Source organism: Saccopteryx bilineata, chromosome 2, assembly GCF_036850765.1.
Source record: "Saccopteryx bilineata isolate mSacBil1 chromosome 2, mSacBil1_pri_phased_curated, whole genome shotgun sequence".
NCBI lineage: Eukaryota > Metazoa > Chordata > Mammalia > Chiroptera > Emballonuridae > Saccopteryx > Saccopteryx bilineata.
In genome coordinates, this window is record NC_089491.1 from 19,854,775 (window position 1) to 19,874,161 (window position 19,387).

Below are 19,387 nucleotides of genomic sequence, written 5' to 3' on the forward strand. Positions count from 1 at the left end.
GAATTGCTAAACAGTGAGAATCCTTGTTCCCCCAAACCTAGGGTATTTCACATACTTGCCTAAATCAACAAGATAAATATACTCTGAGCTACTAAAGATGAAGTCACCAGTAACTAATTCTGAAATACGATTCTAGCCTGTTGGAAGTTTTATCTTTATCTAAAAATGAAATTGTTTATTCTCCAGCTGTGACTAAGGAAAAATCCAAAGATTGTTGATTCCTTCAACTAGCAGTGATCTTTGTCCTGTGGGGAGGTGCCTAAAAATAACCCTTAGTTTATTTCATGCTGCTTCCAAAGAAAGGTTAGCTACCAAAACAGGTGGGGGGGGTGATAAAAGGAAAATTTGATAAGAAGCCAAAAGGCATCTGAAAGTATAGAATTATTAACCAAATAACCCCTGGGATATGGTTGCCATGATATTGACCATGGTTTCCCTGTTCAGAGAAGTAACTCAGGGTAATGTTCCAAATAAAAATCTATAATGCCAAAATCTGGAAACTCATTCTACATTGGCAGCATCTAATACCAAAGAAACTGAAACAGTAATTATTTTTAATTTGTCATCAGTAATGAAGACCTAATACTTTAAGCCCCCTCCCCTTCACAAAAGAAAAGCTTTTAGAATCATTGGTTTTATATAGTGCTTATTTTTTTTGCAGGGAATAAACACCATAAATATGCAAGGTATTTGGAGACCAAGAGACTAAATACAGAAGCCTGTGTTTTTTCAACAGATGACACTGGGAGCAATTAGGCACACAGCCTTAGAGAGACACACAGTGCTCATGGGCTCAGTAGCAACTCTTCACACTGACCTTCACGTCTTCCTCGTTATGGCTCTGCTGACTCATGTGCTCTTGCCTTTCCTCTCTCCTGGATCTATTTTATGCCCCAGTAGTGTTTTATAAGGTTATCCGACCTTTGTCCATTTCAGGCAACCACAAGGAGAATCTCTTGTTATTCTCACCTTCTTCCCATGCATTCCCAGTCCCTTGCCTTTTCTCACACTGTTCCCTCTTTCTACACCTCTGTAGGCTTCACATACAACCCCTACTAAAGCTGTATCCATCTATGTCTTAGCATCTCACCCATCCTTCAGGTCCATCTCTTTCAAGGTGTCTTTCTTTTTAGCACCTCAAAAGAATGTAGCCTCCCTCCACTTTGAACTTTTAGTAGGCTTAGGTTGGTCAATCCCTTTTGTTACCTATTATACTATTATCATAGTCATTATGGTATCTCCCTGATATTTCCATCCCTTCTATATAAAACTTTCCTCTCTGATCTATTCTTTAATTGACCAGTGTTATTATCATTGCTTTTATCATTAGCTACCATATATTAAGCACCTACTGAGTGTCAGGCACTGTGTTAGTAACTTGATATACATCTTCTCACTTTATGCCCTCCTCCCATAAAACCATTAACTAGACATATGGATAACCATGGACGAGATGAGACTCAGAGGGGAAAGAGGATGCCCACAGTTGGCAGCTGCAAAGTGGAAGAACTGGATTCTAACACAGGTCTACTTCTCCCCAGATGAGGCTGTTTCTCCCACATCCAGCTGCTTATCCACAGAACTGTTTAGACTTGTAGACCCTATGGGCTGGGTTCCTTTAAAAACTCTGGAGCAAAGTAGTGCAGTGTCAACAGAAGAAAGAGAACCATAAGTTTTCTTTTACAGCTCCTAAGAGAAAGGTGAAGTCAAGTAGGACAAAATGTCAGGCGTGGCCATAGTGGTTTCTGAAGCAGTTTACTGGGTGTTTGATTTGAGGAGAAGAACCTCCTGTAGAACTTGGGGCTCTGAGGTTTACAGAGAGAGAAAGAAGGAAAAATGTGTCAATCCCTAGCATAGGATGTGGGGAAAGGCTGCTGACATGGAGCCAGGTGGATGTCCCTTCGGCTTTGGAGACAGGAGCCATCAAGACCATTTTTCACTTGTACCTGGATATGTTTGAACACGTCAGGTGTGGACATTACAGTGCACAGCCACACGTGCTTGTGTTTAGGTGAGTTATTCAAAAGAACTCCCTCGTCTCCTGGTACCTCTATCTGAGGTACTCACCCATTTTCATTAGATAGGAGACTTAGGAATATCATAACTTTCTTATAGACTCTTTTGACCTCTCTGAGCCTCGGTTTCCTTATTTGTAGCATGGAGGGCTTTAATACAGCTGAGCAGCTTCTAAACCAGCACTGCTCAGTAGGACCTCCTACAGTGACGGAAATGTACTTTATCCACACTGTCTGGTATTATAGACACTAGCCATGTCACTATTAGGCCCTTCGAATGTGGGTAGTACAAGTGAGGATGGAATTTTTCGTTGTATTTCATTTTAATTCATTATAATTTTAATTACAACTTGCAGCTAGTAGCTACCATAGTGGACAGCACAGCTCAAAACCAATTAATTCAATCATTTCTACCTCTTCTTAAACCTTCTCTCTCATGGGGACATTTTTATGGTAATTTTTTTCTCTAGATTAATTATGTTTTGAGTAGTTAATGGGAAAGATGGCACCTAAAGAGTTTTACAGAAACAATTCGCAGCAGTTCATTTGACTCTAAAATTTTTTTTAGTGTAGATAGAAAGCAAAGTCTGGTCCATACATGTATTTTTCTGCATTTGGCATATATGCTGAGACGGGGTGCAGAATAGGGAAACATACGTGGCTTGGAAACAGCCACTCTGTCCTGGGCATGTGACCCCCAACAGTCTCTGTACTGAGCCTGCCCAAAGGCTGTGTTTCTTCCTGCTGCCTTCCTTTGCCAACACTGACTCCGCAGATCCTTTAAGCTCACCATAAAGGTAGGTATGTACATAGATAGATGGGTAGAGATAGATAGAGAGAAAGAGTCAGATAAAGGTATCTCCCAGGATATATGTGCCTGGGAACTTTGAGAGAGAGAGAGAGAAGTCTCTACCTCACTGCAGAACTCTTATCCTGACTGGAAAGAAGGAAAGAGGGAAAGAAGGAAAGAAAGAAGGAAAGAAAGAAAGAAAGAAAGAAAGAAAGAAAGAAAGAAAGAAAGAAAGAGAGAAAGAAAGAGAGAGAGAAAGAGAGAGAGAAAGAAAGAAAGAAAGAAAGAAAGAAAGAAAGAAAGAAAGAAAGAAAGAAAGAAAGAAAGAAAGACCTGAATATGCCAAAGAAGTTTTAAAAGTTGGGAGAAAGAAAATTCTGGAAAAAATATTAAGTGGTGTCCATATTTTTTACTTCAAAGCTTCCCTTTATTGAGTTCTTGCTGCTGCCAAGGAAACACAATCTCATGCACTTTTCACAACAGTCCTATGCGGACACTCGTATCGTATTTTATTGATGACACATATCACATTTTATTGATGACACGACTATGGCTTACAGGTAGTAGATAATACCTCGCTTCAGGAAGAAGAAGTAGTGAAATGGTGATTCAAATCCAAGATAGTTTGCCTACAAAAACCTGTGTTCAACACTATTCTATCTGTTCACTATGATTTCAGCAACTTCGAGCTCACTGTATTCTAAAAAAAAAGCCTGGATAATTGACTGGATAATTCTAACTAGAAAAGTATTTCTTCTGATGTGCTGAAGTTTGACTTCTTGTAACCAATCCTTCTTCACACCCTCAACACACACACACACACACACACACACACACACACACACACATTGACAGTTGTTCTGTCTTTTGGGGCCACAGGAGACGAAGTAGCCCCTGCCTCTGCAGGATTTAGCATGGTGATCCTGTTCCTCTCAGTCTTGGCTCTTTCAACCACAGGATGATCACGCACAGGTCCACACTCCTTCCTCCCACAAGACATCTTCCAGCCTTGGCACTGCCTGATTGCTTCATATAAAGATAAGAATCTGCTGGTGCTTTTTCAAGAGTCTCTACACAATAAGTTGTTCATTTTCAAATTTTAAAAGCCCTACTGTCAGAACATGATCCTTCATGTCTAACATAGCTATCACAAATTTTAATCTATAGTAATCTTCCCTGGGTCTATCCTCAAAGGGGACATTAACCGTCCAGTTGTCTGCACGCGACGTTCTTAATGGTTATTATTTACTCCCTATTTTTGGCCTCTCTGGTGTAAATATGTCCAGTTCTAGTACATTTGTCTGCATAAGATTTACCCTTTACCCATTAGTGATTTCTGCAGGTCCTCTGTGATCTAGATTCAACTTACTACAGAGTTTAGGACTAGATTCAATGAGGATGTCAAGCTTAAGCAAAAGGAGGCTTAGATTCATGCTAGGTTCTGTGTAACAAAATAGCATCTACAGTTTAATATGTACCTGCTATGGGCCTGACCCTGTGCTGAGCTAATCTATAATTCAGAAAGAATTTTGGCCGCATTTTACAAATGAAGTCATGCTTTAGAGGAGGGGATAAATAGTCTGCCCTAAGTCATAGAGCTAGTGAGTGGCATTTGAACCCAGGGGTGTCTAATTCGAAAGCTGAAGCATTTTCTACCACACTGAAGATATAATGGGCCTTTCCCCAAGTACAAAAACATCCACTTGCCCTCAGACCACCAGAAGCCGATGGGAAATACACAGCTCCAGCATCCCGTTTCCTTCCTCCCAACAATGCAGCCTTTGGCTGTGCCAGTGCACATCTCTTCCATGCACAGTGAAGGAATCCTCATTCAACCCACACTCTGGTCATTATTACCCTAGACTCATTGCTTTAGAGTCCCAACCAGCAACTCTAACAGCTTTTTAGATGGAAATTTAAGTCAGCAACACACACAAAAGTGTTGGGTAGAAGTCCAAAAGCATTTCAAACTGGTCCATGGCCCTTTCTCATTAAAAAAAAAAAAGAGAGAGAGAGAGAGAGTTAAGAATTGATGGGAAGAGGATGGAAAGAAAGGAAGGACTTTGTAGAAGGCAAAGAGAGTTAAAGCAGTTGGAATAGAGTAGGCAATATATAAATATTTGTCCAGTCAACAAATAAGATGGGCTATGCTGGTTGGAGAAAAGAGATATTGCCAAGTTCTCCTCTTCATGATAATTTTTATTCAGTGGGCTTGCCTGTATCACAGATCCACCAATTCTAATTTAAGAAGCTAATTTGAATAATAAGCATATTTAGAAGGTTTTTTTGTTTGTTTTTTTGTCTTTTTGGGGTTTTTTTGTTGTTATTGTTCTAACCAGGGGAGTAGAAGCCCTAAGAAGATGTCACATGATCGTTGGTGAAATATCTAGTAGCAATCTAATTAGAATGAGGTATGGTTAGGAAGGTCTTGATTCAATGCTCAGCTGGTGTTTTCTAAACCCCAGACCCTTGCTTAATCATACAGAAGTGCTTCTTGGTCAATTTTCCATGTCATAGTCCCTCTGCAGGTTCTGCAAAGACTTCATGCCTTCATGGAAGAGGTGATGACTTGGGATCATCATTGGGATAAGATAGTCCTGGGAATAAAATGGGAAACCTTTTATAGGATAAGCGATCCAAATACCACATCTAATTGACATTGATGACCTGAGAATGTGCAAGTTGAAGAATAGCATGGGCATAGGAAAATGTCAATTTGTGAAAAACCGATATCTCTCAAGTGTTTTCTTAAAGTATACACAGGTATATTTCCTAAAAAGGGAGGACTGTAAATTGCATCATACTATGCATAGATCATTCTGATATGCATATTTTAATCAATATTATAACCACCTAAACTTTAACCTTGTCATCCTGTCTTTTTTCTTCACTTGCTAGTTTCTCATCTGCCTTTGATTACCCGCTTCTTCTGCTATGATTGTCCATACACGGGAATAGCCATAACACAGACAAATTAGACAACGTAGCAGAGTAAGAACTGCCACACGGTAGCAAGTCTCCTCGAATTTCTGTTTGTATCTAATCCTCTTTACTCTTTTAGCAACCACTGTATTTCAACACTACAGTGAATATTGACTGAATACCAGGAGAACTTCAAATATAGGGGACATAAAATAAAAATTCACTTACAATCGCAGATAGTCAATAGACTCCATGAGCAGCAAATACTAATAAGCTTGTTGTTTTTCTTTATTTACCCATAGAAGAGAATTCCTTTAAGAAGATCAGGAACAACTGATCTTAGATTCAACTCTGTGCTTCCAAGTCCCCAACTTCTGCGGAAGAGTAAGACACCCGAGGATCCTAGGACCCCCGGAAACGTCCTGCCAAACCCACCTCCACCATGGGGGCCGTGACTCGGCTGTGGGCGGGCATTTGCCTAGCTTTGCTTACCCTTCCTACTGAGGGTGGGGTCCTGAAGAAAGTCATTCGGCACAAGCGACAGAGCGGGGTGAATGTCACTCTGCCGGAAGAAACCCAGCCAGTGGTGTTTAACCATGTCTACAACATCAGGCTGCCTGTGGGGTCCCAGTGCTCCGTGGATCTGGACTCAGGCAGCGGGGAGAAAGACCTGGCCCCATCATCGGAGCCCAGCAAGAGCTTCCAGGAGCACACGGTGGACGGGGAAAACCAGATCATCTTCACGCACCGCATCAACATCCCCCGCCGGGCCTGTGGCTGCGCCGCTGCCCCTGATGTGAAAGAGCTTCTGAGCAGACTAGAGGAGCTGGAAAACCTGGTGTCTTCCCTGCGGGAGCAGTGCACCCTGGGAGCAGGCTGCTGTCTCCAGCCCGCAGAAGGTACGAGCTGGTGACTGGCCCAGCCCGGCACGGTACAAATGGGAGAAATGCTGAGCATGTCAGAATCTATCCGTTGTTCCCAAAGTGGGTTCCCTGGGGAAGTAGCCTCACAAGGTGTTCATTAAAAAGAGATTTGATGGTCAAGTACATGTGGAAACTGGAACCATCTCTGTTCTGCTCTTGGTGGCAAATGTTTCTTAGAGAAATTTGCAGGCCTCTGAAGTCTTGCTTAAAAAAAAACAACCAAAAAGCGATTTCACTTTAATAACTAGTTTCTAAAACTTATTTGACCATGAAATATACACATTCTCTACCTCAAAACCTATGAACACATTGTGAAATTCCTGACCCAAAGATCAGACTCTGAACATACAGATATAGCTTCATTTACTCCATTGTACAAATGGGTAAACTAAGGCCCAGAGGGAGGATGGGATTCTTCAAGGTCCTGCAGAAAGAGGCCAGTTTAGGACTTCAGCCACACTATTCCACCCCCTGGTGGTACGATGCTGCCGATGGAGGCACAAGGTCTGAGAACTGGAACAAATGTTCCAGTTGTATGACAACAATGATCGTGATCACAACTCTGGTTTGAGCCCCTTTTGTGTACATGACACTATAATTCATTGTCTAATTGAACCCTCCCACCAACCCTTTAAGATCAAGTTGATCTAAGATCTCAGAACTGAGACTTAAAGAAGTTAACCAACCTACACAAAGGGTAGTAAGGGATTGGCGCTTAGAACAAGTCTCTGTGTCTCCAGAACTCACAGTCTCCCAGTAATACCTGTCTGCATCCCTTTTAAAGAAATGTCGCCACTTTGAAATTATGTCTTCATCCCCGTCCCCTAAAGTTGATAGAACTGCAGGAGTTTCAACAGCTTTAAATTAGAGATAAACATCCACTCGGGGAGAAAATTACTATAAAGTAGTTAGACAAATTATTTTTTAAGAGTAGACCTAATCATCATAAGTGGAGAGTACTAAAGACATGCTCAAGGATTCTAAGGCCAAAAAAAAAAAAAAAATTATTCTTTGTGCATAAATTAGTTTATCTTCTACCCCTCAACTCCCTGACAAAACAGATGGGAGTTATACAATAATAAGATTAATTCCAGAAAGCGGGCTGAAATAATTGCCTAAGGCAGTGCCGTCCCGTAGAAATAAAATGTAACTTTAGATTTTTCAGTCATCACATTGAAGAAACAAAAAGAAACAGGTAAGAATAGTTTGATTCATCTATTATCATCTATTTTATTTAACCCCACAGAACTAAGATATCTGTGCTTCAGCCTGTAATCAATATGAAAGGATTACAGGCTGTTTTGCACTCTTTTTGCACTAAGCCTTAGAAACCCCATGTCTATTTAACACTGACAGCACACCTCAAGCCAGACCTGCCATGGAGCAATTGTTTAGTAACCACAGGTGTCCAGTGGTCACAGTACTACACAGCACAGGCATGGATTCTTACTTTTCAAACCAACTATTTTTTAAAAAAAAAAAAATTGCGTCCTTCCTGCTGTCAGGCAAGGGATAAAATATATGAATGCAACTATATTTGTGTAGATGTTGAGACATGGAGTGGGTGTCCGTTGCTTCTCCTTGGGTTTCACAGAGATCACGCCGGTTACTCCCAGGAGTGGAGCCAAGACACCATATAAACTTTCAGGAGCTGAAGTCATGCCAGCACTGACCCGTGTTCCTCAGACTCGCTCACCACTGAGCAAGCCTCCGGGAAAGAGAAGGAAAACAATTAGAGGCTCATGAGTTTTGTGGGGGCAGAGCCAGATTGCACATTGTCCTAACAGAATTAGAAAGCCACTCCTTGTCTGCCTTGTTTCAGTTATGGAAAACTAGAAAGTTTGGGTCACGTAAACCCATACGCCACCTTGAGTCAACCCCTCCCCCCCAAAAAAAATACTCTGAAAGAGTACATCATGATGAGCACAACAGCAGCTCTTATTGTCCCCATTTAACCCTGATAAACCCCAGGAAAGTGGTCTGTGGGTCCCACTTGACCAAGGTCAAGAAAGAGTCTAAAAAGCTGGTTTCAAATGCAGAACAGCTACTGACGCAAAGAATCAGAATTGGGTTCAGTACAGCAATTATTTCTTGGACATCTCTCATGGGCCTGATCTTGGCTTAGAAACTGAAGTAGCAACATAACACATTTTACAAGGCAGGGATCCATAACCATCGGGGTCATGGGACTATGTGAAGATTTGATGAAAACTATGAGTCTTCTGCCCAGGGGTAGAAACGCGCACGAACATACAACATGCTTACAAATCTAAACCCACACTGTCTTTGCCTACAAGTCTGCAAATTTCAGAGAGTTCAAGTTAAGAGTCCTCCTCAATGTAATTAGATACGAGTCCCACACTAACCAACTAGAGTTTTCAAGCCAGATGGGGCCCAAGCGTGCAGCCATGCTCTGGCTGAATTCGAATCTGGATTTTGTGGGTAGACACAGAGAAATTGGGCTGCTGTGCTCAGCTGAGAGTATTCTGTTCTCTGTGGTTCCAGGCCGGCTGGACACCAGGCCCTTCTGCAGCGGCCGGGGGAACTTCAGCACCGAGGGATGCGGCTGTGTTTGTGAACCTGGCTGGAAAGGCCCCAACTGCTCTGAGCCCGAATGTCCAGGCAACTGTCACCTGCAAGGCCAGTGCATCGATGGGCAGTGCGTCTGCAATGAGGGCTTCACCGGGGAGGACTGCAGCCAGCTGGCCTGTCCCAGCGACTGCAATGACCAGGGCAAGTGTGTGAATGGGGTCTGCGTCTGTTTTGAAGGCTACAGGGGGGCCGACTGCAGCCAGGAGATCTGCCCGGTGCCCTGCAGCGAGGAGCACGGCCGGTGTGTGGACGGCCGGTGCGTGTGCCAGGATGGCTTTGCCGGCGACGACTGCAAGGAGCCCCTGTGCCTCAACAACTGCTACAGCCGCGGGCGGTGCGTGGAGAACGAGTGCGTGTGCGACGAGGGCTTCACAGGCGACGACTGCAGCGAGCTCATCTGCCCCAACGACTGTTTCGACCGGGGCCGCTGCGACAACGGCACCTGCTACTGCGAGGAGGGCTTCACGGGGGAGGACTGCGGCCAGCTCACCTGCCCGAACGCCTGCCGCGGCCGGGGCCGCTGCGAGGAGGGCCAGTGCGTGTGCGACGAGGGCTTCGCTGGCGTGGACTGCGGCGAGAAGCGGTGTCCCGCCGACTGTCACAACCACGGCCGCTGCCTCGAGGGGCTGTGCGAGTGTGACGACGGCTTCACGGGCGCCGACTGCGGCGAGCTCCGGTGCCCCAAGGGCTGCAGCGGCCGCGGCCACTGCGTCAACGGGCAGTGCGTGTGCGACGAGGGCTACACCGGCGAGGACTGCGGCCAGCTGCGGTGTCCCAACGACTGCCACAGCCGGGGCCGCTGCATCAAGGGCAAGTGTGTGTGCGAGCAAGGCTTCCAGGGCTACGACTGCAGCGAGATGAGCTGTCCCAACGACTGTCACCGGCACGGCCGCTGCGTGAACGGCATGTGTGTCTGCCACGACGGCTACACCGGCGAAGACTGCCGGGACCTGCGCTGCCCCCAGGACTGCAGCCACCGGGGCCGCTGTGTGGACGGGCAGTGCGTGTGTGAGGACGGCTTCACCGGCCGCGACTGTGCCCAGCTCTCCTGTCCCAGCGACTGCCACGGCCGGGGCCGCTGCCTCAACGGGCAGTGCGTGTGCCACGAGGGCTTCACGGGCAAAGACTGCCGCGACCGCAGGTGTCCCAGCGACTGTAATGGCCGGGGCCGCTGCGTGGACGGCCAGTGCGTCTGTCAGGAGGGCTTCACGGGCCTGGACTGTGGGCTGCTCTCCTGCCCCAATGACTGCAGTGACTGGGGGCAGTGCGTCGCCGGCCGCTGTATCTGCAATGAGGGCCACATTGGGGAAGACTGCTCTGAGGGTGAGTGTCGGAGCTCAGACCAGCAAGACCATGGCTGTGGCTGAGTGTACGCTTCATGTGTGCTGGAGAACTAAGTGTTCTATTAAACACACGCACATACACATACATTCACTCTTTGAAGGGGCCCTGCTGATTATTCACCTGTTTCAGGGATACCTAGTTAAAGTCTCAAAGGCTCAGAGAGGTTATGGAATTGTCCCAAGGACACACAGCTAATACGTCACAGAGCTGATATTTGAGTCTGCCTAACTCATCCACACTGCATTTAACAGCCAGCACCTGGTATGGAGTAGCTGGAGTGATAACTTCCCTTTTGCTAAGCATCAACCTTCTTTCCTACTCCTCACTGACATCGAACCACTAATAAACTAGAACTAGATCCCTCTATTTGGATGGAAGTAAAAATGCAGATAAATCGAATGGGCAGTGAGATGATATGAAACAAACTATTTTAAATGCTCACTCAGCTAAAGACTAAATGCTGATGACTTATCAGGCCCGTCTCTTGAATCATCTTTTCTCCGCTGTCTTTGATCCCAAGGATTGTGAGCTCCTTAAAGGAGCACTGTCACTACAGTTAGCACAAGGCATGGTATTCAGTTAGTGCAAAGTAAACACCGGTTAAGTGAAAATACAACAGAGTGATAATGCTCATGTTTAATGAGTTTCTTCTTTGTACTTCTCTTACCCCCCCCCATGTTACAGTTGTCATAATGGAGAATTTCTACTTTGATTAAAGGTAGAAATCTTTATCTTATCTACTATTGGCAGATAAGAATAAATAAATGGCTATGTGTTTGATGTGGCCAAGGCAGAGAAGCTGAGTGGGAAGAACGCCAGGCTGGCAGAGAGGTGTGAATCCCAAATTTGATGTGTTGGGCTAAGCTGGGCAAGTCCCTCTACCTCACTCCCATCCATACGTTAGACCAGGTGAGCTCAAAATACCTTCCCAGTGCCAAGGATGTGTGAGTTCAAGTGCAGAGCAGGGAGCTAAGTGCAGGTGGCTCTCCCCAGGCAGGTGGCCTGAATCTGAACTAGGGTCCAGGGAATGGAGAAGTTGGAGACTCCAGGTCACAAAGAACCCTCCAAGCCACACTGCAGACCTGGAACTTCAGCCTGAAGGCAATGGAGGGCCACCAAAGCTTTTATAGAGGGGTCACGGCAAGGGTTCCTTCATGAGTTCTGCATTTTAGAAAATGGATGCTGGATCTCGGGCCTCTGTAACTGCTTGTGGAAGGGAGAATTTATCGGGGACATCGCTGACCCTCGTTATCCTTTCCTATGCCCACCAGTGTCCCCTCCCAAAGACCTTGTTGTGACAGAAGTGACAGAAGAGACTGTAAACCTGGCCTGGGAGAATGAGATGCGGGTCACGGAGTACCTCATTGTGTACACACCCACGCACGAGGATGGCCTGGAGATGCAGTTCCGGGTGCCCGGGGACCAGACATCCACCACCATCCGGGAGCTGGAGCCGGGCGTGGAGTACTTTATCCGAGTGTTTGCCATCCTGGAGAACAAGAGGAGCATCCCCGTCAGCGCCAGGGTGGCCACGTGTGAGTGAGCAGCACCGTCCTCGGCATCCTCAGCGGTCCCCGTGGGTCCTCGCCTTGCCTGGGCCCCCGTAGCTCCTAGCTGTTCTTTCAGGGCTACAACAATTGAGACCCTGGAATCCAGTGAAGCCCACTACATATTTTCTTAAAGAAAAATCTTATATACCAACTCATTTAACTCACAATAACCCTGTATGATAGGAGCTATTGCTCACCCATTTTACAGATGAGGAAACTGAGACTCTTAATGGCTGAGCATCTCATCCCAAATCACACAGTTAATAAATGGCGGGAATGGGATTTGAACCCTGACAGTCCGGTTGCAGATTTACCTTTAACCACTCTATTCTACTGCTACATTCCTATGGAGCTCACTGTCTATATATATTTTTAAAAGTGGACCTCTAGGGTTCAAATTATTTCTTTAAGAGTCCAATACCAGTGTAATTTTCTCCATAACTGAAAAGTGAGTTGAGCTAGAAAGTGGTCTTTCTTTGCTTAGCCCTAATAACATTGCCACCATGTTGAACTTGGGCTCCCTGCCAGAACCAAGCCCCTCAGTCTACATGCAACATACTGCTCAGCCTTGAAAATATTCCCAAGGGGCAGGCATACTTACCTCCTTCTCCTGAGTAAAGAAACTGAAGCTTGGGGCATTTTGTGTAACTTGCCCAACCAAGGACACAAAATTTGTAATTATAGGGCTTAAATTCTAGCCCAGGTCTTTCTGATTCCAAAGCCTGTGCACATACTAGGTTTACCCATATAAAATTTCCAAGATTTAATCATATAGTTGGTCCTAAACTTAATTTTCATACTGCCTCGCAGTAGATGACATCCCAGAAGAACCCTCAAATCAACCCCAGCTCAGATTATCAGCCCCTGACTGCGACAGACACCCACGCTTGGCTTCAGTGGGACAGGGCTTTGTCACCCCCACCACACATACCGCCATCGTCACCTCTTCTCTGTGCTCTTCCTCACAGACTTGCCTGCACCTGAAGGCCTCAAATTCAAGTCCATCAAGGAGACATCTGTGGAAGTGGAGTGGGATCCTCTGGACATTGCTTTCGAAACATGGGAAATCATCTTCCGGAATATGGTAGGGAGCCCGGCACAGCGGGCATGCGAGAGTCTGAAGCTGGCCACGGCCTCTGCAGACTTTTATATCAGCTCTAGGTCCTCGGCTTTGGTTGGGGTACAAGGCTGTAATTGGCCCTCGTGTGTTCACATATATACATTTTAAGTGATTTTAATAAGTCAATAGGCCTAGTGCTTAGGGACGAGAACCTGAACAAATGGAAATTAAGTCATTCCTAGGTTTCAATGATTTCTCACAAAAATTTCCACTCAGAAGTAAAAAAAGAGAAGTGGCCTCTGTCTCAGAGTGCCTCTGGGCCTACAGTGTCTGCGAGGCAGGGATGTGGGTTCTGGAGTTCAAGCCCAGGCTCTGCCCCTCACTGGCTATGTGACCATGGGACAATCACCCGACTTCTCTGATGCTGGCTTCTTATTCTGTCAGAGGAGAGATTAAGACTGTGGCTCCCGAATGGCTTTGGCGCTCATGTTCTGTCCCTCAACTTGAGTGTCAGGGGTGAGTGGAGAAGTGTGTGAGAGAGAGAAACATGCCTGAGCAACCTCTTTATCGTTTCTGCATCCTCAGCACCTAGCAAGCCCATCAGATGCCTAATAAGGGCTTAGCGAAGGGAGGAAAGAATAAGAGAGGAATGAGTGAGTAGGAAATGAATGAATCGCATAAATGGAGAAACTGGACCCTCCTTTAGGTCTTACCAAAGTGCTTCTATCTTTCAGAACAAAGACGATGATGAGAAGATCACTAAAAGCCTGAGGAGGCCGGAGACCTCGTACCGGCAAACTGGCCTGGCTCCTGGACAGGAATATGAGATATCTCTGCACATCGTGAAAAACAACACGCGAGGCCCAGGCCTGACGAGGGTAACAACCACCCGTGAGTATCCCCTTTAATATGGCCGACACAGCGATAGAGCTGATTGTAACTCATAGCATTTCTGGGTAATAGCATGCCTTCTTATATAGCACCTGTATCAATTAGCTTTTGCCACATAAGAAAAACAAGCCCACAGTTTAGTGGCTTAAAACAGTAATTACTCACATTGGTGATTTGGGGTTAGGCTCACCTGGACAATCTTTCTGTTTTTGACTGGGGTCACTTATTCATCTGTGTGGGCTGGGGGCTGGTTGATCTAGGATGGCCTCAGCTAGGACGATGCCTTCCTGCTCTGCTGGTCTCCCAGGCTCCAGGACGTTTTCCTGGCCCTGCTCTGAGAGTAGCTAACCAGGTTCGCAAACTGGCACAAATATTACTCCTGCCAGAGCATATGTCAAGCCCAGTCCAGATTTAAGGGGTAGGGAAACAGATCCGTCTCTTGAGGAGTGTAGCTTCAACATGACGTTTCAAAGTGGCATGGATGCAGGATAATTGAGGCCAGTGCAGACGATCTGCCAGGCCATCTAATTTAATATTACCACCAGTCCCGGGAAGGAAGTAGAGCAAATGTGCGTGTTATTATTTTTCAAGGGTAGAGACTGAGGCTTAGAGAAGCTGAGTCTGTTGAACCAATACTACATGTTTGATAGCATCAGGGCTACAATGTTAAGCCGGGGTCTTGTTTTATAACTTGAGTCCCGTTACCACTAGCATCGACGAGGCTCTGGTGCATGTAGCATGCTGACTCCACGTCTTCAACACAAATATAACTACAGTGTCATCAGGACCAGTGATGTCAGAACTTCTTGGGGGTAGAGTCGGATTTGGCACTGTTAAATCATTTGGTGGGGTAAAAAAAAAATCTGAATTTGGAGTTGTTCTACCAGAAAGCAAAGTTTTAACAGGCAAATAAAATTACTTTTCATTGCCATTTGCAGAAACCTCTTTACCTTTTTCAAGAGAACGCGTGTGCCGACTGCTCAAAGAATTGACTCTTCTTGGCATGGGGTGTTGCAAAGTTAAATCTGTTGACTAATGATAAGAAATAGTATCTTGCATTAAAATATTTGCACACTTTGCCTAGCTCAGAGTCAATTCGTAGGATTCTCTCCTTTATAGGCAAGGGTTTTCCACCACCCTGACACTATGGCTCCATGGTAGGTAGAAAGCAGGTCCCAACAGGACAAAATCATTAGAGCATCAGAGAGGCATAAAAAAGATCAAGCACATGTTTATTTGCTATAGAGCAGGCACACTGAGACAACAAAAGATCATTCTTTCATCGGCCCTTTGCTCTGCAAGCTAAAGGTGGGAGTGGCTGCTTTATTTTCTTTACACTGCAGGACAAACACCCCAATATTTGAGGTTCTGTGATCGCATAAATATTGATGTCAACCCTGAGAGGCAGATATTTTACCTGTTCACTTTGCTGCTACCTGAACTTTCTTCGTGTTGAAAGAACCTCAAAGTTTTGCTGCCAAAACAGTTTTGACTCTTCCCTCTGATCTTGATCGAGGTTGTATTTACAAACCATTTTTGGCACAAGAATGTTTTTGAGAGGCCTTTGCGTATAGTGGAGAAATAGCATGGGCTTTGGACCCAAACAGTTCTGAGTTTGAATTCGATCTTCTCCACTCACCGTTACCTTGAGCAGGTTCACTTCTTTAAAACCTCTGAGCCACCATCTGGAAAATGGGTTTCTAATACCCTACTTTTGGAGTTGTGATGGGAGTTAAGACAGAAACGACAGAGCACTGTGGTTGCCGCATCGTAAGCACAGGGCCATGCTAGTCTCCCCTCTTCGAGGGTCCAGATCCAGGCAGAGACCAGTGTCCTTGACTGAATCCCAGCTCCTCTGGTGAAGGGCTGCTAAGGAAGGTGGTAGGCGTTCGGGTGCTTGCTAGGCCCCGTGAGAGCACCGGACAGGCAGCTTCTCTGCCGAATTACAGCATCGTTTCCATTGTGCACTTTGTGCATTTTCTGGGTGTACTCTCTGTGGACTGAGACAAATGTATCCATACCTTGAATTCAAAACTGTGTAGGTGTCGCACAGTCAGCGAGGAATTGTCCCCTCTTATTCTCTCTATAAAACCAAGCTCCTTTCCTTGGATGTTGTTTCCTCAACCAGTCCTGGAAAACACAAACTTAACTATTTTTAAAAATGTTATAAGAAGGAAACACTGACTGAACGCCTAGCAAGTCAGTCTTCACTTGAGGTATTTAGGCATTTATTGAATGCCTGAAATGTTTTAGTGTTTGTGTTAAAATTACTTATGTAATTTAAAAAATAGAGTTAAGACATAAATGACAGAGTCTGACTCTATGCTGGGGATTAAGAAATGTCAAAAACCCTTTGTGTGAATGAATGAGTAATCTACTTAAAGTGAATAATACACTGTGAATAAACTGTATAGAAATCTGTTACAGAACTGTGAGAAAATTACAGTATTAGAATATTCTTTTCCTCATTTATTTTTATTTTTATTGATTTATTTGAGGGAGAGAGAGAGAGAGAGAGGAAAGGGGTGAGAGAGAGGAGAGAAACATCAATTTGTTGTTCCACTTTTCTCTGCATTCACAGATTGTTTCTTGTATGAACCCACAACCTTGGTATATAAGGATGATGCTCTATCCAACTGAGCTACCCGGCCAGGGCTAGAATTTCCTCTTTTTAATTGTGTTATAACACTTAGCATGAGATTTGCCCTCTTCGCAAGTTTTTTAAGTGTATAATATGATAATTTTAACTATAGGTACAATATTATACAGCAGATCACTAGGACTTAATTGCCTTGATTAACTGAAACTTTATACCAGTTGGGGAAGAAATGTGTGTTTACCTGCTACAGCAGCAACAGAGAAGGCTTCTTGTTAGGCAGTGGCTGGTAAATGAGGTTTTGAAGGGTTAATAGGTTTTTAGATGAAGGAGGGGCAATCTTGGGAGAAAGAAACAGAAGAGCAGCCCGTGCAGAGGCCGGGAGGGGAGGGACAGCACAGGTTGCTCTCCGAGCCCCGGGCATCCTGCCTTCGGCGCTCCGGAACCAATGGTGAGGCGGGAGGTGAGCAGCTGGGCAGGAGGAAGGCCGAGATGAGGACACAGAGACACGCCACCGTGACTTTCCTTCCTGAATCCTTTTCATCAAGAATAACTCCCCCTCCCCCGCTTTCAAGATGGCCCTCGCCCCACTTTCCAGTGCCATAATTCTGATGGAGAAGTTATCAACCATCCAGAGAGTTTTGTCTAATTAAAAAAAGAGAGAGAGACTAAACTGATATTTTTTAAATGAAGTAGCCCCTCAGCTTGCTTCTTCAGTGGATGAAAATAGTACTGAAAATAATAGTAACAGAGTAACAACCTCCTATGAGGTAGCCTCCATGTTCCAGGCTCCCTGCCTGGAAGCAAGCATTCTCTCCTTTACTTTGAAAAAACAATAAACCTTCAAGGTGGCAGTCATCAACCCTCCTTATAGCCTATTGAACAGGAAATTGAGGCTCAGAGAGATAAAATAAGGTCGAATGGTCAATATCACACCTGCCTGTACACAGATGGATCGGGGTGGCTCTCTCTCTCTCTGCTCAGCCCTGGCACTGCCCCCCGATCTCTGAAACAGCTCTGTCCTCTACCCGCCACAGGCCTGGACTCTCCCAGCCAGATCGAGGTGAAAGATGTCACGGACACCACTGCTCTGGTCACCTGGGTCAAGCCCCTGGCCGAGATCGACAGCATCGAACTCTCCTACGGGATCAAAGATGTGCCAGGTGACCGCACCACCATCGACCTCACACATGATGAGAACCAGTACTCCATCGGGAACCTGAAGCCGGACACCGAGTACGAGGTGTCCCTCATCTCCCGCAGGGGCGACATGGCCAGCAACCCTGCCAAAGAGACCTTCACAACAGGTACTGGGCCTTCCCTGGGCATCAGCGCCAGCAAAGGAGGGATGAGGAGACTTCCGTCCCCCTCCCCGTGGGGGTGTCTCCCCGGCTTCTTTTATGGAAGAAAAATAGAAAGGAAATTTTCATTCCTTTATTTTATGTTCAAATATTATACTAGTTGTTTAATTTTTCAAAGAATGAAAAATACCCAAAATAACCTTCTGTAGCAAAAAGTATTATATATATACCTATATTTGCACACATAGAAGGTGCTGGTCTGACATTCTCAGACAAAAGTTGTAGTAAAAGTTTTTTAATAATAGACTATAGTATACGAACAACATGAATGACAGAGATGCCTTCTAACCTCTTAGCCAATGGTAGTTTTTTTTTTTTTTTTGCAAATACCAAAGTGTCAACCACACATCCGAAATATATTTTTTTCAGAGCTCAGTAAACACCATATAAGTTATCATGACTTGTTAGAAATAAAGTGATGAACAAAACAGACCAGTTCTTACACTCATAGAGCTTATTTGTAAGTTTCTGTATCTGCTTTTAAAGCACAAATGGATGACTAAAGTATCACACACAGTAGTAATGGAGAAAGGTCCCAACGATGAAGTATTTGTTTAGATTCGTGCATCAGCTATTGAGACAGGAGTCGGGGTGATTTTCTCATTATCTTTCTCCAGTGGTAGAAACTGTTCACATCTCAGCCTGAGTTGTCAGACTCACACTCTCCTGGGGCCCGGTGCTTGCAGTGCAAATGTCCCTTCCTCTCCCAAACAGGGCTGGATGCTCCCCGGAACCTTCGCCGCGTCTCCCAGACCGACAGCAGCATCACCCTGGAGTGGAGAAATGGCAAGGCGGCCGTGGACGGTTACAGAATTAAGTACGCACCCATCTCCGGAGGTGCTCATGCCGAGGTTGAAGTCCCCAGGGGCCAGCAAGCCACAACCAAGACCACACTCACAGGTGAGGCTTCGCATCCCAGACCCAGCCAGCCCCCCAAGGACCTGGCCCCATTTTGCAACCCTCCAGAGAAAGAAAACTGAGATGTTCCCAGCAATCCCTCTGGATGTCAGTGAGTCAATCTGTAGGACATTCCAGACACTGAAAAATCATAGCCTCTGGGGACAGCTCAGGGCCATTTTGATGAGCCTCTGGAAGCCTTTACAATTTGAAGCTCAACATCAACCTGCACGTTCTCTCGTAGGTCTGAGGCCAGGGACTGAATATGGGATTGGAGTGTCTGCTGTGAAGGGGGACATGGAGAGCTATCCTGCCACCATCAACGCAGCCACAGGTGAGGCACACCTGGAGTCCCTCCACCCCTTGGCTGGCACTAACAGACAGGGCTCAGGAGGCAGGAACCCTGCATTGAGAGAAACAGGAGACACCCCAAGAAGAAAGGGGCC

General features: G+C 45.5%; 1 protein-coding gene across 4 annotated transcripts in view; it reads left to right on the forward strand.

Moving 5' to 3' along the window:
- The window catches only part of TNC (tenascin C), an 87,910-nt gene that overhangs the window by 20,281 nt on the left and 48,242 nt on the right, over positions 1 to 19,387 (forward strand). For 3 of the 4 annotated variants that reach the window (XM_066256396.1, XM_066256395.1, XM_066256398.1), the window contains 8 exons: positions 6,030 to 6,626; positions 9,156 to 10,565; positions 11,858 to 12,121; positions 13,105 to 13,220; positions 13,931 to 14,087; positions 17,721 to 17,990; positions 18,759 to 18,944; positions 19,186 to 19,275. In XM_066256396.1, coding sequence (XP_066112493.1) covers positions 6,170 to 6,626; positions 9,156 to 10,565; positions 11,858 to 12,121; positions 13,105 to 13,220; positions 13,931 to 14,087; positions 17,721 to 17,990; positions 18,759 to 18,944; positions 19,186 to 19,275 — 2,950 coding nt within the window. In that variant the 5' untranslated portion in view covers positions 6,030 to 6,169. Of the gene's footprint in view, positions 1 to 6,029; positions 6,627 to 9,155; positions 10,566 to 11,857; positions 12,122 to 13,104; positions 13,221 to 13,930; positions 14,088 to 17,720; positions 17,991 to 18,758; positions 18,945 to 19,185; positions 19,276 to 19,387 lie in introns of those variants that run through there. The other variant, XM_066256399.1, reaches the window with a different exon arrangement.